Below are 22500 nucleotides of genomic sequence, written 5' to 3' on the forward strand. Positions count from 1 at the left end.
GGCTCTGCTCTATTTGCCATGCCTTTAAACCAGTGGCTTTAGCTAATATGGTGCAGAGGCCTGTGTTAACATGTGGTAGCGTTCAGAGGGAGCACACTTCAGTGTAATTCAGGTCCATCTTCTTCCTAACTGCAGGATCTGGGAGCACTTCGAGGTTTTGGCAGCTTTCTCCTAGTTTTCAGAAGCTACATTTCTGGCAGCTCGTCTCCAATGTATGATGTAAAAAACGTGCGTGAAATAAAAGCGGATAGTGGCCTTGTAAAAACCGAGCAACCATAACCGCAGGTACAGCAGTCCATGAGACGTTACCTATATTTATATCTACTAAAAAAATAATAATAATAATATTTATTTATGGATAAAAAAATCCACACACATTTACAGGAAGTACTTCATTGCATGATTTTTGCTCTATTCAATATGAAATAGTTGCGGGATTTTCATCAAGCTACTGTTTTCAGTAAAGCATAAAGACAAGGCCCGGGTCGACCCCCAACCCCCCCCCCCCCCCCCCCCCCCCCGGAGCTCTATTTCTGCGTGAAGTTCAGGATTTCCCTCGAGAGTCATTGTTTTTGCATAGTCTGAGTGGTTAGCAGTATTCAAATAAGAGGTGCAACTGGTCACCTTTCACGGCAAGCTTTAATTTGGATTATATTCAAACTCCCATTCAAAATCCATGTAACTTGACGCCAATGTAAACTTCACAGCAGACAGGCGTTAAATGGCACTTTTAAAGCTACGCTGTCACCGTGGACATAAATAATGGAAGAGTCTATTTGCCAATTGTCCAGCGTGCACAGAGTACTTTGACTTTGCAAATGAGCTACATGCAGCAACATAACCAATGCACACATGCATCCTGTCAAGTAACATGTAATCAATCAAAAGCCGGAGCGTGTTGAACAAACGCAGAAACTGGGGCTGTAACAGCGGAGCAGCCGTGACGATGGGCTGATCGGGACACTGGGGCTCATCTACCTCCAGTCACCTTTCAGTCTCCTGTGTAGGAGAGTCAGATTGTATTAGTTTTTAATTTAAATCATTTAAAAATAATAATTAATCAGAAATAGGTTTTGATTCATTTTCCTGTAATAAATGAATAAATAATTCATAATAAATAAATAATAATTTGAATCTATAATAATAATATTAAACCTAAAATGAAAAAATCAATAAAAAATAATAAAATAATTTTATAAATAATCCTTTCTGTCATATCTTTGCACAGAATTCTTGACCAGGTACTAAAGTTTAGAGGTTTCAAACAGATCTGGAACTGCAATTTTTGTTTTGTATAGAAAGCAAGAAATTATTATAATTTTTTTAAAACTAGTTCTCACTTATGTTTTTGCACTGTGGGACAGTGCTGGCTCAAACGGTTAATTGGAGCCGGGGTTCAATCTCCAGCACCGATGATGCTCCAGGATGCCACATCATAGCTGACCCTGTGCTCTGACCCTAACTTCCTAACAAGCTGGGATATGCGAAGGAAATCATTTCACTGTGCTTTAATGTATGTGTAACAAAACGAGTTGTCTTCTTCTTCTTCTTCTTCTTCTTCTTCTTCCTTTACACTTACACAGATTTTTTCCATCTTATAATAATTTTCCAGAAATACAGACATGGATAAATAATGCATTTTTTAGCTCAAAGTCTTCAAAGTGCTGCCCAGCCCCATGTTGTAGGTGTCTGGAATCCTGAATAATGGGCTTTTAAAATTAGTAGCTGAGCTAAAATGATAATGTATGCCATGCTAGAAATGGTTTTATTATGATTGATGATGATGATGATGATGATGATTATTATTATTATCATCTTTCTTCTTATTATTTTTTTGTGTTAACTTTTAATTATTCATTTTTGTGATATTATGAATTCTTTTCAAAATATAAAGCTTTTCCTGAGGACATAATTTAGGCAATAATTTATTTCTCTCATAAACTGTGTTTAATGTGTTAACTCCCTGTAAAAAAAGAAAGAAAAAAGAAAATTAAATAAAAATAAGGACTTTTCCAGAGTTTTCAGATTCAGTATTCTTGACAAGTCTGGTCAGTCTCTGCCAGATATCATACACTGCCTTTCTCAGATCAGCTCTAGAGATTGAAGGGGTCATGACACAACTTTACTTCTTTGCCATTGCTTTTCTGACAAAGATTTTTTTTTTCCTGTCGCTTCTGCTTTGTGTTGTCGGAGGATGCGCCCCATTTCAATTGTCACTTAAAAGTAAGATTGTAAAAATAGGTCAGTTTTTTAAAGAATATTTTTCCTTCCAAATACAATGGGGGTGCAAACTTTTGCACTCATCTGTAACCGAAATCTTTCAAATATAGGAAAAATTGAAATAATTTGCCCGGTGATATGACAGCGTTTAATGTAACCTTGATTTTCCGGAGTTGGTCTTGCCAGACCCGTGCAGCCATCATCAGCAGACAGCAATCTGGAATCTGTCTTAAAGAAAGAAAGGAGAAGGGAAATGTTCCTCTGAAGCACTGCACAGAGAGCGTGCCCAGACGTCACTCACCCCGTGATGGACTCATACTGCTCTGCACTGTCAGTCACTCAGTCAGTCATTTTTCACCCACGTGTGATGGCCAGAGGCAGATTCCACACCGAGTGACTCGGCTGTGAAGTCGATCTATTTCCCCACACATGCCTGTCTATTTTATCTGCTCTTATCTGCACTAACGCTCCAGGCTGTGTGCAGGAGAACCCCAAGATATCAACCTTTCACTATTTATCAAACCCGACACCCAAACCATTGTCCAAGCTCCGTACGCTTTATGTTGGGAAGCATATTTATTTTAGCAGTGCTATGATAATAATTGCTGTCAATATAAATGCCTTCATCATGTGCTGGGAGTCTGAGACACAGAAGCTGGAGTGAAGAGCCGGAGCCCGAACCTCCCATGATTACTCCGAGTTAGAATTTCAAAGGGGGAGTAATGTATACAGCTCCTAATGAATTGAGTCTGGTAATATTTATCCCCGAGTCTGTAGCAGCGACTACACAAGGCATGCGGTCGGAAGGATCCAGCTCCTTAGTGAACTCAAGCGCGTTTAATCTCTGGAACAGTGTCTCCTTATTAGTGGCTTTGGAGCCATTTAATGTTTAACACAGCTACAAAAGCACAGGGGTTTCAGTCAGACCAAGAGATTTGGCTCTGTATTTTTTATTTTATATAAATCAACAACTATTTCAGGGGTTTTAGTTGAGATTGTTCCGTACTTCTTCATCAGCTTGGCTATTGTATTTCTGACACAATTATTTTTTCTGTTATTTTAGAAATATCCTGAAATGTAGGGGTGGACAAATAATACTGTAATGAGCTACTACACCAGGAAAGTAAAAAGAAAAAAGATTTTCTGTCTAATATTCTGCACTAAAGTTTGTTAGTAAATGTAATGTTATAAAGTATGAGATGGTTATTAAGGTAATTAATTAGTTAGCTGCTTAGTTCTAGCCAGTATTTATTCTTTCCTGCTATAGGATGTTGTCAAAAAGTTAGCAAGTCTCTGGTGAGTATTTCGGCTATAGTGTCCCATCAACATTAGTGATATGTTATAAATTTGACTAAGAGATTTATCTCTGTCTGATATGTTGAAGCTATGTTGAATGTACTTATCTTCTACTGATAGAAGGTTTTCATGAAGCTCATTGTGTTTGCAGTCAGTGGCGAATATTTCGGCTATGACCTGGTAAAAAAAAGTCTTATTTAAATGTGGCGTGGTTTGGGGTACATGGTGATTTAGTGATTAGCACATTTTCCTCGCACTTCCAGGGTTGTGGGTTTGATTCCCACCTTCACTCTGTGTGTATGGAGTGTGTGTGTTCTCCCTGTGCTTGAGGGGTTTAGTCTGGGTACTCCGGTTTTCTCCCACAGTTTTAGGGACATATTGCATATCTTTACATTGTCCGCAGTGTGTGAATAGGTGAGTGTGTGTTTCTTGGTGTCCTGTGATGGGTTGGCACATTGTCCAGCGTGTCCTGTGACTTGATCCACAAATCCCCTGGAATAGACTTCAGGCTCCATGTGACCCTCTGCTGGACAAACATCACTGAAAATGGATGGAGGAATGGAAGTCTGGCTAATGATTGATTGATTGATTGATTTTGTTTTTGTGACTGTGTTTTATACAATGAGAGGTGTATAAATGCCTAGTCCCGTAACATATTTTGCTTGGTGTCTATTTTATCAGAGATAAATGTGAGTAGTGCAGCAGGCAGCAGGATTCAGAAGCATTGAGTCACACTGTCCTGAAGTAACTGAAGTTTATACATACATGCCTGTACAAGTCTAGGATATTTTTTCCTCATGAACTAATTTAGCTGGAATAAATCACTAATAGACCAAACATGTTTTGGGGTTGTCTGTCTGTCCATCTGGGATTCTCATTAGCATGAGTGGTTTGTAGGATTTATGTGGGTTTATCATAGTAACCAGTAGATAAACTGAATAGATTTTGAAATTGATCCAAACAACATCAAGGTTATGGCAGGGTTAAATAAAATCACTTCACTTTTGACGTATATTTTAAGGGTATTTTTTAGCACACACATTACTAACAAGAAGGAGTTCACTGAAATCCCTGGACCACCAAGCTGCCACTGCAGGGCCCATGAGCGAGGCCCTTAAACCATCAAATGCTCGGTTGTATAAATGAGATGTGGATGAGGGTGTCTGCCAAATGCCATAAACGTAAGTGAGTAGACTTGTTGATGGTGGAGACATCCCAGTCCACGCCTTTAGCATCAAGTTCGATTTGTTTTTAAACAGATCTTTTTTTTAACTATTTTTCCCGCTGCATTTGATTAGAGTTTGAGAAGAATTTAAACAGCGCAATTTCTAAATCTGTTCAAAGTCGTTGCGTATTGAGCAAAGCTGCACTTGTTAAGTAGTCAGAGGCGCGTAACGTAATGTGTGTATAGCTTTGGAGATGATGTGGTTACGATTGCGCATGGTGAGATGGTAATGACAGTCTGGCTGAGCTGCTGAATGACTTCACCACACACTCTGCAGCGCCTTTTAACACGAGTCCCTCATGTTTCTCTGGAAGTAACCGTTCTTTGCTTTGGCAAATAAAACCAGTCATTTTCATTAATAAACAAGTAAATAATTCATTTTTTTCCTCTCTCTCATTCTCGGGTTATGTAAGTTACTGTCTGCTCATACATCAAGTCTGAAGTTCGTTGATAGGACATGAGGTAACATCCTGCTCTCATGGCTGGACTTTGTAGGAATTTGTAGGAGGCAATTTATCCAAACAAATGCTTATAGTTAATATGATGGGTGGAGTTTAATTTTGAGGCAGTGTTTGTAAACTTTTTTTTGGAGTTAGGGTTTAGATTTTTTTTTTAATTAGTGTTTCTAAATTTTTTAAATTAGTGTTTGTAGATTTTTTTAAATTAATGTTTGTAGATTTTTTGTTGAGTTAGTGTTTACATTTTTGGAGTTAGTGTTTGTAGATTTTTTTTGAGTTAGTGTTTACATTTTTTTTTAGTTAGCGTTTGTAGATTGTTTTGAGTTAGTGTTTACATTTTTTTTTAGTTAGCGTTTGTAGATTGTTTTGAGTTAGTGTTTACATTTTTTTGAGGTAGTGTTTGTAGATTTTTTTTAGTTAGTGTTTGTAGATTGTTTTGAGTTAGTGTTTACATTTTTTTGAGTTAGTGTTTACATTTTTTTTTAGTTAGCGTTTGTAGATTGTTTTGAGTTAGTGTTTACATTTTTTTGAGGTAGTGTTTGTAGATTTTTTTTAGTTAGTGTTTGTAGATTGTTTTGAGTTAGTGTTTACATTTTTTTGAGGTAGTGTTTGTAGATTTTTTTTAGTTAGTGTTTGTAGATTGTTTTGAGTTAGTGTTTACATTTTTTTGAGTTAGTGTTTGTAGATTGTTTTTGAGTTAGTGTTTAGATTTTTTTAAATTAATGTTTACATTTTTTGAGTTAGTGTTTGTAAATTGTTTTGAGTTAGTGTTTACATTTTTTACTGAGTTTGTGTTTGTAGACTTTTTTGAGTTAGTGTTTACATTTTTTTGAGTTACTGTTTGTAGATTTTTTTGAGTTAGTGTTTACATTTTTTTGAGTTACTGTTTGTAGATTTTTTTGAGTTAGTGTTTACATTTTTTTTTGAGTTCATGTTTACATTTTTTGAGTTAGTGTTTGTAAATTTTTTTTGAGTTAGTGTTTGTAAATTTTTTGAGTTAGTGTTTGTAAAAATTTTTCGAGTTAGTGTTTACATTTTTTATTGAGTTAGTGTTTGTAGACTTTTTTGAGTTAGTGTTTACATTTTTTATTGAGTTAGTGTTTGTAGATTTTTTTTTAGTTAGTATTTGTAGATTTTTTTGGAGTTAGTGTTTGCAGATTTTTTTAATTAGTGTCTGTAGATATTTTGGAGTTAGTGTTTGTTGATTTTTTTCTAGTTTTTCATTGCAGATTTCTTTGTGCAAAATTGCTCTAACTCACTAGAACTCACGTGGACATATTTTTTCCTTTTCATAAGTGTTTTTGATCAGCAATGTTTCTGTGGCTATCAGCCACAGCAAACGTGTTTCTGTCGACTTTCTGATGACAAGCTACTCCTCAGAGTGCTGCTGCAGAGGCCCTGTGCTGATGAAAAGGAGCAATATAATCATAATCCCCTTAAGACACAGGCTAATTGCAGTAATAATGCTGGGGTTGGGGGAATGGAGAGTCCTCCTCCATGCTGAAAGAAGGCACGTTTCTCTGGCCAGCTCTGTGGCCCTGTGGTTTTCTGTCATCTTTTCGAGTAAATCTCCTCTCAGCCCCCCCTCTCCCTACGGCCACTGAGCTGTCAGATTATCCCCAAAGCACGCTTCTAGCATCAGCCATTTCTTTCTGCTCTTGCCCTTGTGGTTTCTGCCTTCAGAGTGCTGCGTGATTATAAAGGTCAGTATTAAATGGAAATCTTACACATGTGCAGGTTTGCTTTTAAGACCTTTGGTCCCTGGCAAATTATCAGTCAAAACCATAGCACCTTTTCCCACTTAAACTGCTGATCCAGTGTGTTTTAGGTCAATGCTTTCTAGGAACTGGAGACATGCTCAAAATGTGTGTGTGTGTGTGTTTGGCTGGTTGTACTAAGTGACTGTGTCTCCTTCAGTAAAAAATACACAACTGCACGATTAAATTAGGAAAAAGCAATATTTTCTAAGCTAGTTTACTGAACGAAATTAAGTTACAGCTTAAATGATTGAAGGTAATCAGTTTTCTAAAGTTCTATGAGTAAACTCAACAGCTGAGGAAACACGGCTTTAACATTCAGGAAATGCAGATCCTGTTCTAAATCTCCTCACATACATCTCTCTCTTTCTCTCTCTCTCTCTCTCTCTCTCTCTCTCTCTCTCTCATTTGTTGTGATTCACAGGTCACATCCAAGTATATATGTAACACTGGGGTTTGGTGTGTGTGAGATTTGTGTATGTTAGAGCGATTTGAAAAGGAACTCACAAAGCTGTAAGCCATTACATTTACATTCATTCATTAAGCAGACAGTTTTATCTAGACAGATTTATACATGGGAGTTCCTCCAAGAATTCAGGAGGGTTTTTTTTTTTTTTTTTTTTTTTTGCTGTTGTTGTGGCCAAAAAATGCTTTTTTGATTTGCAGGGTTTTTTTTCCTTCAAAATTTGTGATGCAGAGTTTTTGGGCTTATTTTATGGAGAAAGCTACTTGAATTGGTGAAAGTACAAGCCCGGGATTCTTATTTTAAATTCCTACCAGTGAAGACACACACATGTAATTACTTTCTATGATAGCTGTGCTCATGTTTCACGCATGTCTTTGACCGAATGCGTGTTGTGAGGACGTCATATGGCATGTCTCGGCTCAGATCTGTGGAAAATCCGTGGTCATTCTGGAAAAACTGCAAACTCCTCACAATATCATGAGTTAATTTGTGCGATCACAAAATCGGGGAAGGATGGAGACGGAAAATACGGGCTAAATTCCAAGGGATGTCTGCAGCATAGTCGATGCAGAAGTCAAAATCTGCAAGCTGTAGGAAGACCAGAAGAGCTATTATGAACTTTACTAATGGTTAATGGTTTTTATGTCCACCTTTTTTTAATGAAATGCTGTACACTCTTATAAAAAGAGTTCCTCAAGCATTCTTTAGATAACATTGGGGCAGTGGAAGCTCAAGTGGTTGTTGACTGAAAGATCTGGGTTCAAGCCCCAGCACCACCAAGCTGCCACTGTTTGGCCCTTGAGCAAGGCCCCCAACCCCCCCGGCTCCAGGGGCACTGCTTCAGGGCTGACCCTGTGCTCTGACCCCAACCCCAAGGATGGGATATGCGAAGAAAGAATTTCACTAATGTATATGTGACAAATCAAGACAATTTAAATGATTGTGTTCTTACTTTCCTACAGAAGTTCCAATTTTCTTTTTTTTTTCCAAAGGAAAAGCCCAATACTCTTTAATAGTGTTCCTCAAGATTCATTCTTAGATTCCTAACGATGTCCTGCTTGGAATCATGTAGCGAAAAATTACTTCCGTAAAAGTTTTTTCTTCTCAGATACATTCAAATATTCTGCTTTAAACATTTGTATAACTATAAAAAAGCTGTACAGGCGTTAAAAAAAGCTGAGAGGTTCTTTACAAAGTTCTTTGCTTCATTGAGGTTCTCCTTGATGCATTTTCTTAATGCAGATCCCTACATTCCCATTAACTGCATTAACAAACCATTAAAAAACCTAATTTAAAACCCTTTTTCTCAGTGGAAAAGCTGTGCATTCATAAACCACTTCCTCAAGAGTGCTTTAGGAAAAGTCTGAAATTTGTATTTCAAAAATTTGTCATTTATAATGGAACTTCACACACTCTTAAACATAGTTTCTCAGTGGTTCTTTGGATAGTTACAGCTTCTCAAAGTTTGTAAAGATGTTCTCAGACAGAAACAAGATCATCAAGAGTTCCTGGAGAAAAAATGCTCTGAAGAACCCTTTACTGATTTTCTAAGCAGTCAATAAAACTGCAGTTTTACTGCTCAGGTAGCTGTTGTGCAGATTTTCTTTTACAAGCAGATGTTTATATGGTTTATTAAACCATTTAGAAGCATTTTACTTAAAATCACATTTCTCTCCTCTAGCCTCTTGATAGAAAATTGTTAATAGGATAATTCTTGGCTTTTGATTGGTCAGGTTTTTCCTCTCAGTCCCCTCGGAGTGCTGAGGTGTGTGTTCGCTATTTACGTTTGATGTATTCTGTGGACTTTTTACTATTTGCGGTTTTTTTTCTGTTTTTTTTTTTTTTTTTGGTCGAAACTGGGAAACAACCGAATGTTGTTGCTAAGGCCTTGAAAATAAATGTCAACCAGCTGTGCTATAGTATTTTTAGATTTGCTTTTAGGCACAGCGAGATGCTTATTTTTGTTCAAGCACTATGTTAGATGTTAGACGCTGCGTTTCACAGTATGTCCCCCGTGTTCCGGTTCTGCTCTGCATAATTGTAGGTTACTATTCGTATCTAATCTGAAGGACCAGCTTAAAACACACACACACACACACACACACCAAAAATCAAGGCAGGAATAGAGCCATTTCTCTGTTTTAATCATATGCACTAAGAGTAATTTGTATCATAAGAAAAACAGAGCACAGCTGTCTTGTGTGGCCCCTGTGTGCCCCCTTTTTGTTTTGAGTCTCATAAATGACTGTGACTCTGTCATAACCACTCAGTTCAAAAGAAAATTCCCGTGCAACACTCAGAGTGACTCGCCTCTCCTCGTTTTCTAATTTGGTAATGATTCAGCTTCCTGGCTGCCCGATGCCTGTCCGAGTCAGTTTGGAGTGAGATGGGAGGCTTTGGGGGAGCATTCGGGACACGGAGTACGTTCGGGGTGTTGCGCTGAGGGCAGCCCAGGCGAGGACGTGATTGGAGCGAATGGTTTCGGCTAACGCTGCTCGCGATTCACACATATGGAAGCACTCTGCAGGCTGAGAGGATAAAGACTGGCAGTCTAAGACAGAAGCTCCTTAAACAGGCCTCGGCTGGAGCTGGGAGACCTGGGATCAGCTTTCTGCTGTTGTCATGTTGCATGGGCTGCAATATATAATTAGCAGTGGGGAAAAAATATTTGCAGAACACAGTGTGCCTCATCCAGCTTTTTTTTCTTTTCTTTTTTTCATCCAGGGTTGGCTTTACAATGGTATTTGATTTGCTTGAAGAAAAAAAAAAAAGCCCAGACGCTAGTATATGTTGGTTCCTTATTTTTTGAGAGCAGAACTATATGTTCCATTTGCTTTTCATCTCGCAGCTCAGCATTTGCATTGAATATTGCTGTGGACAGCAGAGTGTACATAACCTGAAAGAATCTGACGTTATCCCGACATCCCTCATATTGTGCTGCCTGACTCCATTTTTGTTAGGGAAAACGCAGTACTCAAATGAAATGGGATGGGAGTCTAATGGTCTATGGGATCAGAAAGGCACCCACCCCGGCGTAAGGCCTCAGCAGGTGCTTGTGTATTTGTCCCTCAGGATGTGGCTTTCTCTTGGGCCAATTGTTCTAAACAAGAGAAACAGGTCGTCCATGAAAAAGGAAACAAGGCTTGTCGTATGTGTTCAGTATTTGAGGTTGAAAAGTGCCCTCCCTTCACCATAGTGGCTCTAAAGGTCAGCTCGCACCTATTCGAATCTGTTCCTGGTTCTGTCTGTATTAGTATTTAAAAACCAAATTAACAGTGATTCACTACTCCCAAAAAAATTTGCATTTCTGGAAAACTGTAGGCCAAGCAGATTCCTTTTCGGGCATCAGAGGTCAGCACTAGGTCCGTTTTGTTTATACTTTCATTTATTCTTTTTTCTCTTCCCCCCACAATGTTTTGAAAAATCACAATTAGAGAGCAGCTTGGCAGCACCACAGCTTCAGTATCTACTTCACCAGATGGCTAGAACAAGTTTCTTCTCTCTAAGGGTGTGGCTGCAAAACTGTGTTTTTAATTCACTTGTTAGACCCTTAATGACCAGTGTGATCATGAAAAACTTCTCAGTGTCGCTCTAGTCGGGGATATTTTCATGAGAAATTGTTTATAAACCCTTAGCACACATTTATAAAAGTCACTCATTTATCTAAGCACTTTCTTGAGCTTTACAAGGACAATTGCAGAAAACCAGACTCCATAACAGGAAAAATGTAGTTAAACAAAAAAATTCCCCATGAACAGGGCGGTTAAACCAGACACTCGAAATATACCATGGACAGAAGCTGTGGTCGGGTTTAAGTGCTGTTTTTTGCGTTTTCTTCAGTCTACCAATACCAACCATATCCTGTTATTGCAGTAATGGCATTTTTATTGGAGTGTGACTGATAGGAGTGAAATGTAGATTTCCTTTTTCCTGACCCTGATTAAAATGTTCGTCGCTCTGAAACACGATTAGGCTTGATCTCGGGCCACGGACAGCGGGTGCCACCTTATTAGTGGTATTGAATAGTGACGCGGTGGTCGTGCGGGTGGTGCTCGCGCCCTAATCTTGCTATTTGCTGTGGTCTTGTGTTGGTCTATGGTTTGGAGCTTGTGGTGCTGGTTTTTGAACAGGCCTGCGCACTAAACGCTTCTCCCCTGCTTTTCCTTGTAACTTTTCAACACATGAAACATGCATGAGATTTCAGATAAATGCAAAAAATAAACGTTGACATACAACCACCTAGGCCGAGTGAAGACAGAGGAAGTAGCCAGCACACATTACCAGAACGGACAGGCTGTTCGACAAAACGCTTACATATGGCTCAAAGCTGTATCTCATAAAACTTTGGGTTTTTCAGATCAGGATGTTTCAAAGACTCTCAACTTGTCTAGACTCACTTTGTATTTGGATGTCAGTATATTGATAACAGTGCCTATAAAGATGCCAGTGGATTCATCATTAAAACAAAAAAAGTCAATAGTACCAGCTTTCCATTGTGTATTATGTCTCTCTCTTTGATGCACTGAAATCCATGATGAGGTACAGTGCTGTGTTTGCCTTCTTACCGCTTCAGGCTCCATACTTCCTGTCTGTGTGGAGGTTCTGTGCATCTCCTTCATGTGGGATCAGCAGTGGTAAATTGCACCTAGCTGTAGTGTGAGGTTGTGTGTTTGAGTGTGTGTGAGAGCTACTGTCATGCTTTGTGACACTCCATGTGTATTCCCACATCACACTTGGTATTCCCAGGATAGGCTCCAGATCCATCTCATCTCAACCAGCATAAAGTGTTTTGTGAAGACAACCAAATGAATGAAAACCATGAGATTAAGTTATATGATTTTTTTAATACTGTTCCATTAAACTGGGACAAATCTGAGCATGGCACTTTAATTATGTCACATTAGGTTTGTAAGAGTTCAGTGAGGGAACCGTTGTGAATGCCTTGAGAAAAGGATTATAGGATGAATGACTGTTTCCAGTGCCTACAATGGCTTAAAACCCTCCAGGCAATTAGGAGACTTGTCTCTGGCTGTTGTAATGGAAATGATTTTGTCTCCTGATATTTGTTTCAAAGTATAATTGTAGGTCTAAAGTTGTGTGTTGTATTATGTATTGCGGTGTACTGCTCCAAAATTAAGCTTTGGACTGATGTGTCTAAAATGAGGGACTGATATCAGATCGGATTTTCCATCCCATTCACTGGTGTATTTTTACATGATTTGAACACATCAAGTTGTATAACCTGCATTAAAACATATGTAGACATTGTATGGAGGAGTTCAGCATGCTTAGTTTAAGCTTCTTGTAGTTATAAACCTGAATCCATTTCACTCCAAGCTCATCAGCATTACTAAAATCATGTTCTAAAAATATCTTTACTGAATTATTATTACCTTGTTTAACTGTTACTAAACACTGATAATAATCAAACATTTACTCAATGGAGAAATATACTACTCATCTTCAAACCAAAGGAGTAAAATACATGTCAACTTAATATCCTCGCTTTCAGCTCTTAACTGATGTTGCAAATATTACCAGTGTGAATAAAATGAATAATACATACAGAGTGCTACTAGAAAGCAGAAACACTGTACTTTCAGCTCTTTTTCCAGCAGCAGCGTTGATAGACTGAGGCATGATGTTAAAAGATTAAGCTAATCTTTTGAAAATAAAAAGAGGACGAAGGGAAAACATCGGACACCGTCTCAGGTTTAACTCTAATGCCTTTTTAACACAGCAAAAGACTCTTTATCTCTCTCCAAACACAGGACGCTTTAATGTGATTAGGAGAGAGGGAGAACTCGCACGTCAGTAATCACTATTTATCTTCATTATGTGGTGCTGAGCGAGCAACTGATCTACAGGTAGCATGTGTTTACGATCAAGCCGTCCTCTAGGGGTTTTCTGTGCAGGACAGCGGGGGTCACATGTTGTCCAGCGCCCAGCTCCAGCTGCTTCTCTGCACTGCCGTTTCACTCCAAGTGGAAGTGTCATGACTCCGAAAGGGTTAAATGATTAATCCGTTCCCTGTTTTTTCCTTTCAGTACAGTTGGCATGACCATTTCTTTCCATTTTTGTGCCCTGATGCTGTTTAAATCTCATTATAAATCAAACACTAAATCACTAATGACCTCCTCTTTTATATTATTCCCAAATTGATGTTGTTGAAATAAATGTGAAAAACAAACAAATTATGTCTTATGTTATTCTACTTTGTTGAAGAGTTTAAATGATCCATGAAGGAATTAATCGGTAAGGAATAAAACAAGACAGGGCTAGCGTTTATAGGAAACTAATAAATGACTATAAATAAATCATAAAAGAGGCGGTCAAATTGCCTCCCTGATCTAACTGAAGTGTTGCCTTCCTCATATAACACAGCAATTTTACCAAGACCTTTATATTAATTTTAAAGTATGACACATCATAGTTTTTAACCATTAATGGCTACATTTACTTTATATGGTCAAATATTTGTGGACACCTTACCAAGAGAGTGTAGTGCAGGGAGTGAAGAGAATGTCTTCATCAGAATTAAACATGTTCCAGCATCACACTGCCCCTGTGCACAAAGCATGACCCAAGGTTGCTGTGGAAGAACTCAAGTGTCCTGAACAAAACCCTGACCTCATCCTCACTGAACACCTTTGACATGAACTGAAACACTGACGTTGTGCCTCCTCACCCAACATCAGTGTCTGATATCACAAAAGCTCTTGTGCCTGAGCAAACAAAAAATTCCACAATCCACTGGAAAGCCTCGAAGAGTGGAGAAAATTAAGACAGAGAGGAGGGTAAGTCTTTAGTGGGATGTTCAACAAGCACATTTGGATCTGATGGTCAGAAGCCCACATACATAGGGCCATGTAGTGCAACAGCCATGAAACAAGCGATCACCTATTTTGGTCTCCTTTCCAGACAAGTCATGTTAGAGAGGAACTGCAAAGATCTCTTTGCTTAGAATTTGCTGTGGTGGGAATCTTACTGAACATTAATTCAGTTTAATTCAATTTATTTGTAAGGAGCTTTTAACAATGGACATTGACTCAAAGCAGCTTTACAGAAGTATAGAAACATAGCAAAAAGTTTAAAGTTACTATTTTAAAGAATAACTTCCTGAGATGATATGAAGAAGAAACCTTGAGAGGGGCCAGACTCAGAAGGAAACCCATCCTCTGAATAGAATAGAATAGAATAGAATAGAATAGAATAGAATAGAATAGAATAGAATAGAATATAGAATCCTTTATTTGTTGTATACATTACAGTGAAATTCTTTCTTCGCATATCCCAACTTTGGAGGTTGGGGTCAGAGCGCAGAGTCAGCTGTGATACAGCCTGGATCAATAGTGGCAGCTTGGCAGTGCTGGGGCTTGAACATCAATCCTCTGATCAACAACCCAGATCTTTCATCACTTGAGCTACCATGGCATTATAAAGCACTGATGCTGAAACGAACATCATACTGAAATCTTCATATCAACAATTATACCTTTGCTTTGTAACTATCTGACTTCCATTACGCCTCCAACATACAAGCACCAGTGAAGGAGTTGTTACTATAGCAACAAAAACGTATTACAACAAGCGCACGAATATAAATCTGTCCTGCAGTTTCAATCACCAATCAGATTCACAAAGCAGTTCCACAGTGCTTGTAGTATAAAAGTGATCTGAAGAACTCTGATGTAATTCACTGTGTCAAGGCATAATGGATGCTGCTAATATTCCACTCTGAATACTGTACGCCTCTCATCTCCGCTGTGTTTGAGCAGACAAAGTCAAATAAGCGGAGCGTAATAAGTGCTGAAGGTCTCCGTATCGCTTGCCAATGCATCGAACAAAATAACAAACTCTGCCTTCAGTTATGACGGGGCCTGCTACAGCTGTTTATTTTCCTGGACAGCCTCTGCCTATAACATTACAGATTTAAACCTTAAATGCATACCTCCAGGCTCTGGTGCCCTGTGACCTCTTTCCTTCAGCTCTCCTTATTTTATTTAAAAAAGTACATTAAGCTTTTTAGAATTGCTTTATGTATTTAAGCAATAAAAACATACAGAAAAGAAAACAAAATCAAACAATCCTTATCCCAAAGTGCTTTTTATTAGTGAATGGTGTATAATGTGAATACGATATAATTATGAATCAGATGTTATGAGAGCTCCTGCTTACACAACTCCAACTGACTGTATATGACTGTAGAAAGGACATTATTCTCCGGTGTTTATAATAATTTATAATTACACTCTCCGGTGTTTATGGTAATTCACATTCTGGTGCCACCCAAATGAGGATGGGTTACCTTTTGAGGCTGGTTCCTCTCAAGGTTTCTTCCTCTTACCATCCAAGGGTGTTTTCCCTTGCCTCAACCGTGCTTATTAGGGATTACATTACATTAATGTACATTAATCTTACATTCATCTTGAACTTTTTGTCTGATATTAATTTTGAACTTTTTTGTCCTATGTTTATGTTCTGTAAAGCTCCTTTGAGGCATTGTTGAAAGCGCGATATACAAGTAAAATTGAATTGAATGAATGTGTGACTAGAGTGGGTGAGATTTGCAGTACAATTTGTTAGCTGTAACACAGTAGGACTATAATAAAAAATGACTATTTATTAGATTCATTATATTTTATTTTCTCAATTTGGGATTTAAAAATGCTTCGGCAGTTTTACTCCGTCATAGCCAGCAGTTGATGCGTAAATTTAGACATAGAAGCTTTAAATAAAATCAAAGCAATGGTGATTTTCTTTCATTATTTCAGTAATACCCCAAAAGATGCTCACAAAAGAGCAATCAGGTTATATGTTATGTATACTACTTTCGAGAGATGACCTTTTTCTTATTTTCATAAAATCAGAGGTCCCTCTTACACCCGTGTGGATCTGTAGATGTTTTGTTTTGTTATTTTTCCTGTCTCTGACTGCTCATTTCCCCGTATCAGAACTCAAGTGTGTTTTGCAGACTGCAGAGGCCAGCTTCAACTGTCCCGAAATAGCACAGATCCAGCCCAGTCTAACCCCACCCTACCGCTATAAACGCCTCTCAGCCTGGAAAACTCCACACACACACACACACACACACAAACCCTCTCCTAAATGGAAAAATCCTGCAGAAAGTGTTAACTGCTTCAACACAAAAAAGCTGAAATGAGCTTGAACTTCTCCCACAGAGCAGAAATCGTCAGTATCCTAGTCACAGCTACATGATGCACCAGTTCTTCGTAAGAGGTCCGTTGGGTTTGAGCAAAAACCAGCATGGAATAAGCAGCTTGACCATCACCTCTCACTAGTGGAATAATGAAAATGACAAAATGACAAAAATCCCACCAACAACTTAGCAAAAAAAAACCCAACATGTTCCTGGAACTCTGATGTTTCGTCTCCAAGGTTGTGATGTCAGAGGCCTGTCACGATGTTTCACTTTCTCTCACTGCACTTCACTCACCAACCTGCAACAGCGTCCATAAAATAAACACAGCTTACCTTCCCCAAGTTTATTTTGGGCTTGAAACTGCCTCACTGACTAGTTTGTGTGCTTGCTGATGGAGTCGGGATAAAACTCTCCTGCCTTTATCTAGCTGAGCCGGTCTCTCAGTCTGAAGCTTCACATGCCCTTTGCTTCTTCTTTTTTTCCTCCTCTGGCCTTAAAATAAAAAAATATTGTTCTTTTAAACTCTGCCCACATGAATGATTCACAAGTGACGATGCGTCACCATAAAACCTCACGCATTTTGGGCTTTTCTTGCGAAAAACAAGTGTCGCTCGGCTCCTCGGGTTACGCCGCTAATTAAATCATGTCACAGAGTCTGCTGAACCAATTGAATCATAATTCTTTTTGGTTAACCCTGAAACCATAATCCTGAAGATTTTGAGCTTTTTAAAATGAAGAATCATTAAAAGCTGCAAAGTTAATGTCGCTCTCCAGCAGAATGCAGCAGCGTCTTTAATTAACCAGTTCCACAAAATAAATGGAGTATATTAACAGCAAGCCAGCGCTCATTTCTAGCGGTGCAAATGGACATTACAGATGAAATGTGGCCCTGTGTGTGTGTGTGTGTGTGTGTGTGTGTGTGCGTGTGTGTGTATGTGTGTAGGCATGCGTGAACATGTGTGTCTCTGTGTGCATGTGTCTGTGATTCTGCGCGCGTGAGTGTGTCTGTTTGTGCCTCTATGAGTGAGTGTGTGTGTGAGAGAGAGTGTGTGTTTGTGCCTCTGTGAGTGAGTGTGTGTGTGTGTCGGTCTGTGTTTGTGCCTCTAAAAGTGAGTGTGTCTGTGTTTATGCCTCTATGAGTGAGTGAGTGTGTGTGTGTGTGTGTGCCTGTCTGTGTTTGTACCTCTGTGAGTGAGTGTGTGTGTGTCTGTGTTTGTGCCTCTAAAAGTGAGTGTGTGTCTGTGTTTATGCCTCTGAGTGAGCGTGTGTGTCTGTGTTTGTGCGTGTGTGTTCCTCTTAGTGAGTGAGTGAATGAGTTAGTGAGTGTGTGTCTGCCTCTAAGAGTGAGTGTGTGTGTCTGTGGTTGTGCGTGTGTGACTATTAGTGAGTGAGTTAGTGAATGTGTGTGTGTCTGTGTTTGCGCGTTTGTGCCTCTAAAAGTGAGTGAGTGTGTGTCTGTGTTGTGTGTGTGTGTGTCTCTATTAGTGAGTGTGTGTCTGTGTTTGTGAATTTGTGTGTGCGCCTCTAAAAGTGTGTGTGTGTGCCTCTGTGAGCGAGTGTGTGTGTGTCTGTGTGTGTGCCTCAGTGAGTGAGTGAGTGTGTGTGCGTGTCTGTGTTTGTGTGTGTGTCTGTGTTTGTGCGTGTGTGTGTGTGTGTGTGTGTGTCTTTATGCCTCTGTGAGTTAGTGAGTGTGTGTGTGTGATTTCTGACTAGTGCTTGTGTGCCTCTGTGAGAGTGTGTGTGTGTGTGTCGTGTGTGCACACGTGTATCTGTGTGTGTGATTTCTGACTAGTTCTTGCCAGTAAATGTACATGACATTCATTTTAGTTTGTTATATTCTATAAATAATCGGAATATTACATGATGTGTTTCTAAGCTTTCTTCTTGTGTTGCTTGAGATTAAAACCTGGATAAGCCTTTCCCACCGCTTCCCAGAAATATGTTTGCAGCTTAAAATAACATTAGCGCAGATCTTTGACTGGATTCAGATTGATTGTTTTCTGCTATCAGAGACGTTAGATGGCTGTGTTTACTCCGTTTCTAAGTTCCACTAGGCGGATGGTGACATGGAGAAAGGCAGAAGGAGGCTGTTGCTGCACCACAAGCTCATAAACATCAGCGTCCACTGTGCTGCGCTCACTTTGAACACCAAGCCCGGACCCAAACATCCAACCCATTTTAGCAAACTAGCCGCGCTCTCTCACAAGCTTTTGTTTAGCGTCGTTTGTGCAGACCGACTCGTGCTGCCCGTTGATGTAAACACACGGAGGCCACGGGCCAAACCAATGATCCTGCCTAGCTCAGATCAACATGCGAGGGATTACGGCCGTCTGCGCTGCGCTCATGTATGTCTACTACTGTGACAGGAAGAGGAAAAACAGCATGTCAGACTCGCTGCATGTTCACAATTACGAGTCTGTTTATTACTCCATATATCCGACCAGTTATTTTCCTACTTGCCTTTATACGCTCTGGTTTTCTATCAAGTGCGACATTGTATTTGAAAATGAAATTTATTTCTGAGTTGCAACATTTATTTAAAACCTTTTTTTTTCTTCTTCTTCTTCTTCTTCTTCTTCTTCCTTTTCCAAATCCAGTCTGCAAACTTCCTAGATGGCGACTGTTGTCTCGCTGGTTTCCTGAGCAAAACTAAACTGCTTTGTGACCAAACAAATGGAATAAATTACACAACTGGAGTAAATTACTGATTTTCCTCTGGAAGCCATTTGGATTAAAATGTATTTATGTGAAGCGAAGAAATGAAACGGGCTTGTAATAAAAGTTAATTGACAGCGTTATGGTTGAGATATTCAATATCCAGATGTACCATTTTTTTTTTTTCAAGGGTAGGTGTGTATTCTTTTATTTGTCTTTGAACCGTAAAAGAAATAAAAATCTACTAAATAAACGACTTGGTGGTCCTTAGTAAGATTTGTTTTGTTGCCAAAAAGGAGCTGTGTACTTTGTTATAGGAGCTTCACAGGACCTCGTCACAATACAGGAATTTAAAGATCTGCTTGTTCGCATGCACATTTACCGTAACGCTTGTATTCTATTATAAGTGAGGATAATTAGTACTATGTACAGCTCTATTGTTTTTAGAAGTAACTCATGTTTTCGTGTGGCAGGATTGGATTCGTCACCTCTGGTTAAATTTAGTTATTCAGGTCCATTAGTGAATTTATTCTCATGGTTGAAATATTGTGCTTCTCATGCTAGTCTCTGTTAACTGCAGCGAGTCTGTGGCTGTTTAGCGGTTTGCACTTCCATTGGATGAAACCACTGTGTCGATATTAAGCACACTGAATGTGGGAAACTTTGGCAGCCACATTGTGGGAAAACTTGCGAATAAAGGAGTGTAGAATTTGTAAACAGCACGTTGGCCATGCAGAAGTGTATGCTGAATAGCTGCGCTATGAATATGGCTCCTGGTGCTAATTGGTGTGACTTCTTGTCTTTTTTTATTGGTTATACGCGATGTTAAGCAATAAAGGCTATAATCTTTCGATCATTCTTCAGAGCCAGTAGCTAAAGTCAAACTCAGTGTAGCGATTTTACAAAGCTGGAGCCTAATTGCTATTGAAAACCGGATCCTAATTGCTACTGACAAGCATGAAGGTGCCATAGTACTGCAAACAGTGGAGCTGACAGCACTTAAATCCCACCTCCTAAATGGCTGTGGTGGAGATTTTCAGGTTCATGTGTTGGTCTTCATTGCCCTGCATACCTGTAACACATTCATCAGGTTATTATCAAGCTCCTCACAGCCTGCCTCAGGTCATTTAGGACTGGGGAATTGTAAGAGTAAGCTATAAACCTGTTGTGATCACCTGGGACTTAAGCTTGATGTGGATTTTTATCAGCTCAATGGCACAATGAGATATTTTTAGAAATCCTGATGAGGTCAGAACCCTCTGTTGCTGAGAGTCCAATAAAGGGGAGTTTAATAAAGGAAGACTTTTCTCTGTACTTTGTAGAAGTGACTCTAGGCAACTGATAGACAGTTAATGCTCTCCTCTGAACATGTTTAACAGCGGGACGAGTGAGATTGCCGTGACCTCTGACCTCTTCGTGTTCACTTCCTGCCACTGTCCTCTGACACTTCTATTTGTTAAGGTTTTTAAACACATTTCTGGAGCAGGTGGGCAAGGTGGCTTAGTGGTTAGCACATCTCCCTCACACCTCCAGGGTTGAGGGGTTCGGTTCAGGGGCTTTCTCAATGTTCCTCCCCCAGTCCAAAGACATGCCATGAGTTGTAGGCTGATTGGCATCTCTAAATTGTTTGTAGTGTGTCCCCGAGTCCCACTGGTGTAAATCCCCGGTTCCCTGCTTCCCTGTGATGTGGTACAGAAAATGGAGGAATGGATGAAAATATGAAGCAAATACCCCTAGTGTCTCTTAGAGAGAGCAGAGTCTTTTATCTTGCAAATGTTTCTTCCTTTCTAAAGAACAATCAGTTTAGGTTGAAGGTTATTTAAGGTATTAAGCTGTGGTGCAAGGATGCCAATAATTATAATTTAGCCATGTCATTTGCAATTTTTTTGACCCCTTGCTATGGTGATATAGCAGACATAAAGTAACGAAGCTTTTCTGCTTTGCAATTAAAGCAGAGGTCAGACCAAAGACGAACGAAATTCATCAGGTGGAAAAATTCACCGAAGGGGAAAGGGCATGGGATGTGAAAGACTGATATTCAATCACTTTAGCTTTACTCCTGCTTTACCTAGGTGAACTTTTACCTGTGGATTTGCAAACCTCGGTCTTGTAAGCTGGTAGAAAACAAACAGATTTTGCATTTCTGTCTGGATAAACAAATTGTACAATAATAAAATTGCGGGGTTAAATGCGAGGTGTGTTAATATTTCATATTTTTCTGCAGTATGGATCACAGAGGTCTATTTCATTTCGTTTTTTCTTTATGTTTCAGGTAGAGCTGAATAGTTCATTCTAAGTAAAAAAAAAAAAAAAAAAGTGAAGTTTTTATATATTAAGTTTTAACATACTTTATTATTATGTGTAATATAATGCGGACATGACTGCTGATCAAATATGCGCCTCTTGTATTCTGTAATAATTGTATAAAATGCACTTAAACACTCAGCTTATAAACCCAAGCTTTTCTGTTAAATATCACTTCACCCACTACATATTGTATCATTTATACTGTTAGCATGGAGCCGTCCCATCCACCGACATACGCTGGGATTTTGTGGTAAACTCGTGTGTTTTTTTCTCTCTGCCTGCTCGGATTTACATGTTAGGAAAGTTGGTACCTCTGTGTGAAAGCCAGTTGCATCGTGTGCGTTCTTTGAAATGTAGCTTTTGGCTTTATTAAGCTTGTTGTTTGTCCTCAGTTGCCAATTAAGTGAATTTTTTTATTTTATTATTGGCAGTGATTTAGCACGAGAGGTTGAGCTTCACTAGTCTCGCTGAAAGCATGTGTAAGCTGCTAACTGTTGAGCGACAGGAGAAACTAATGGCTGTGAATTGACAACGGTTAAATTAGGAGGGGGAAACGAGGGGTGGGGGGGGATCGGGGGATCCAAGTAGCCATTGAGAGCAGTGGAAGAAATAAATATTTATACAGAATTTCCTTTCAGTGAAACTACTTTCCGAAATATTCCAGACCTTTAACTTTATAGCAGTGAAATGAGTGTTTTGTCATATTTAAGAGTGTGTGTGTGTGTGTGTGTGTGTATTGCAGGTTTGCACTGGGTGATTCACGGAGACCCCTACACGAAACCGCTGCCCTGGTGGAAGACATAGTGCACACGCAACTCATCAATATGGTAAGCTTATTGAAATGACGTGAAACGCTTGATCACGCAGTAATTATACGGCGTTTTGTGGATATTTTCAGAGTCCTGCAGCCTTGTTATTCTCTTCCAAGAGCATGCTTTTATGAGAACAACTGA

General features: G+C 39.2%; 1 protein-coding gene across 5 annotated transcripts in view; it reads left to right on the forward strand.

Annotated features, from left to right (window-relative positions):
• supt3h (SPT3 homolog, SAGA and STAGA complex component) overlaps positions 1-22500 on the forward strand; it is a 92475-nt gene that overhangs the window by 25178 nt on the left and 44797 nt on the right. For all 5 annotated transcript variants that reach the window (XM_058399002.1, XM_058399001.1, XM_058399000.1 and 2 more), the window contains one exon: positions 22290-22374. In XM_058399002.1, the coding sequence (XP_058254985.1) occupies positions 22290-22374 (85 nt within the window). The remainder of the gene's footprint in view (positions 1-22289; positions 22375-22500) is intronic.

This window comes from Hemibagrus wyckioides, linkage group LG09 (assembly GCF_019097595.1).
Source record: "Hemibagrus wyckioides isolate EC202008001 linkage group LG09, SWU_Hwy_1.0, whole genome shotgun sequence".
In the NCBI taxonomy this organism is placed as follows: domain Eukaryota; kingdom Metazoa; phylum Chordata; class Actinopteri; order Siluriformes; family Bagridae; genus Hemibagrus; species Hemibagrus wyckioides.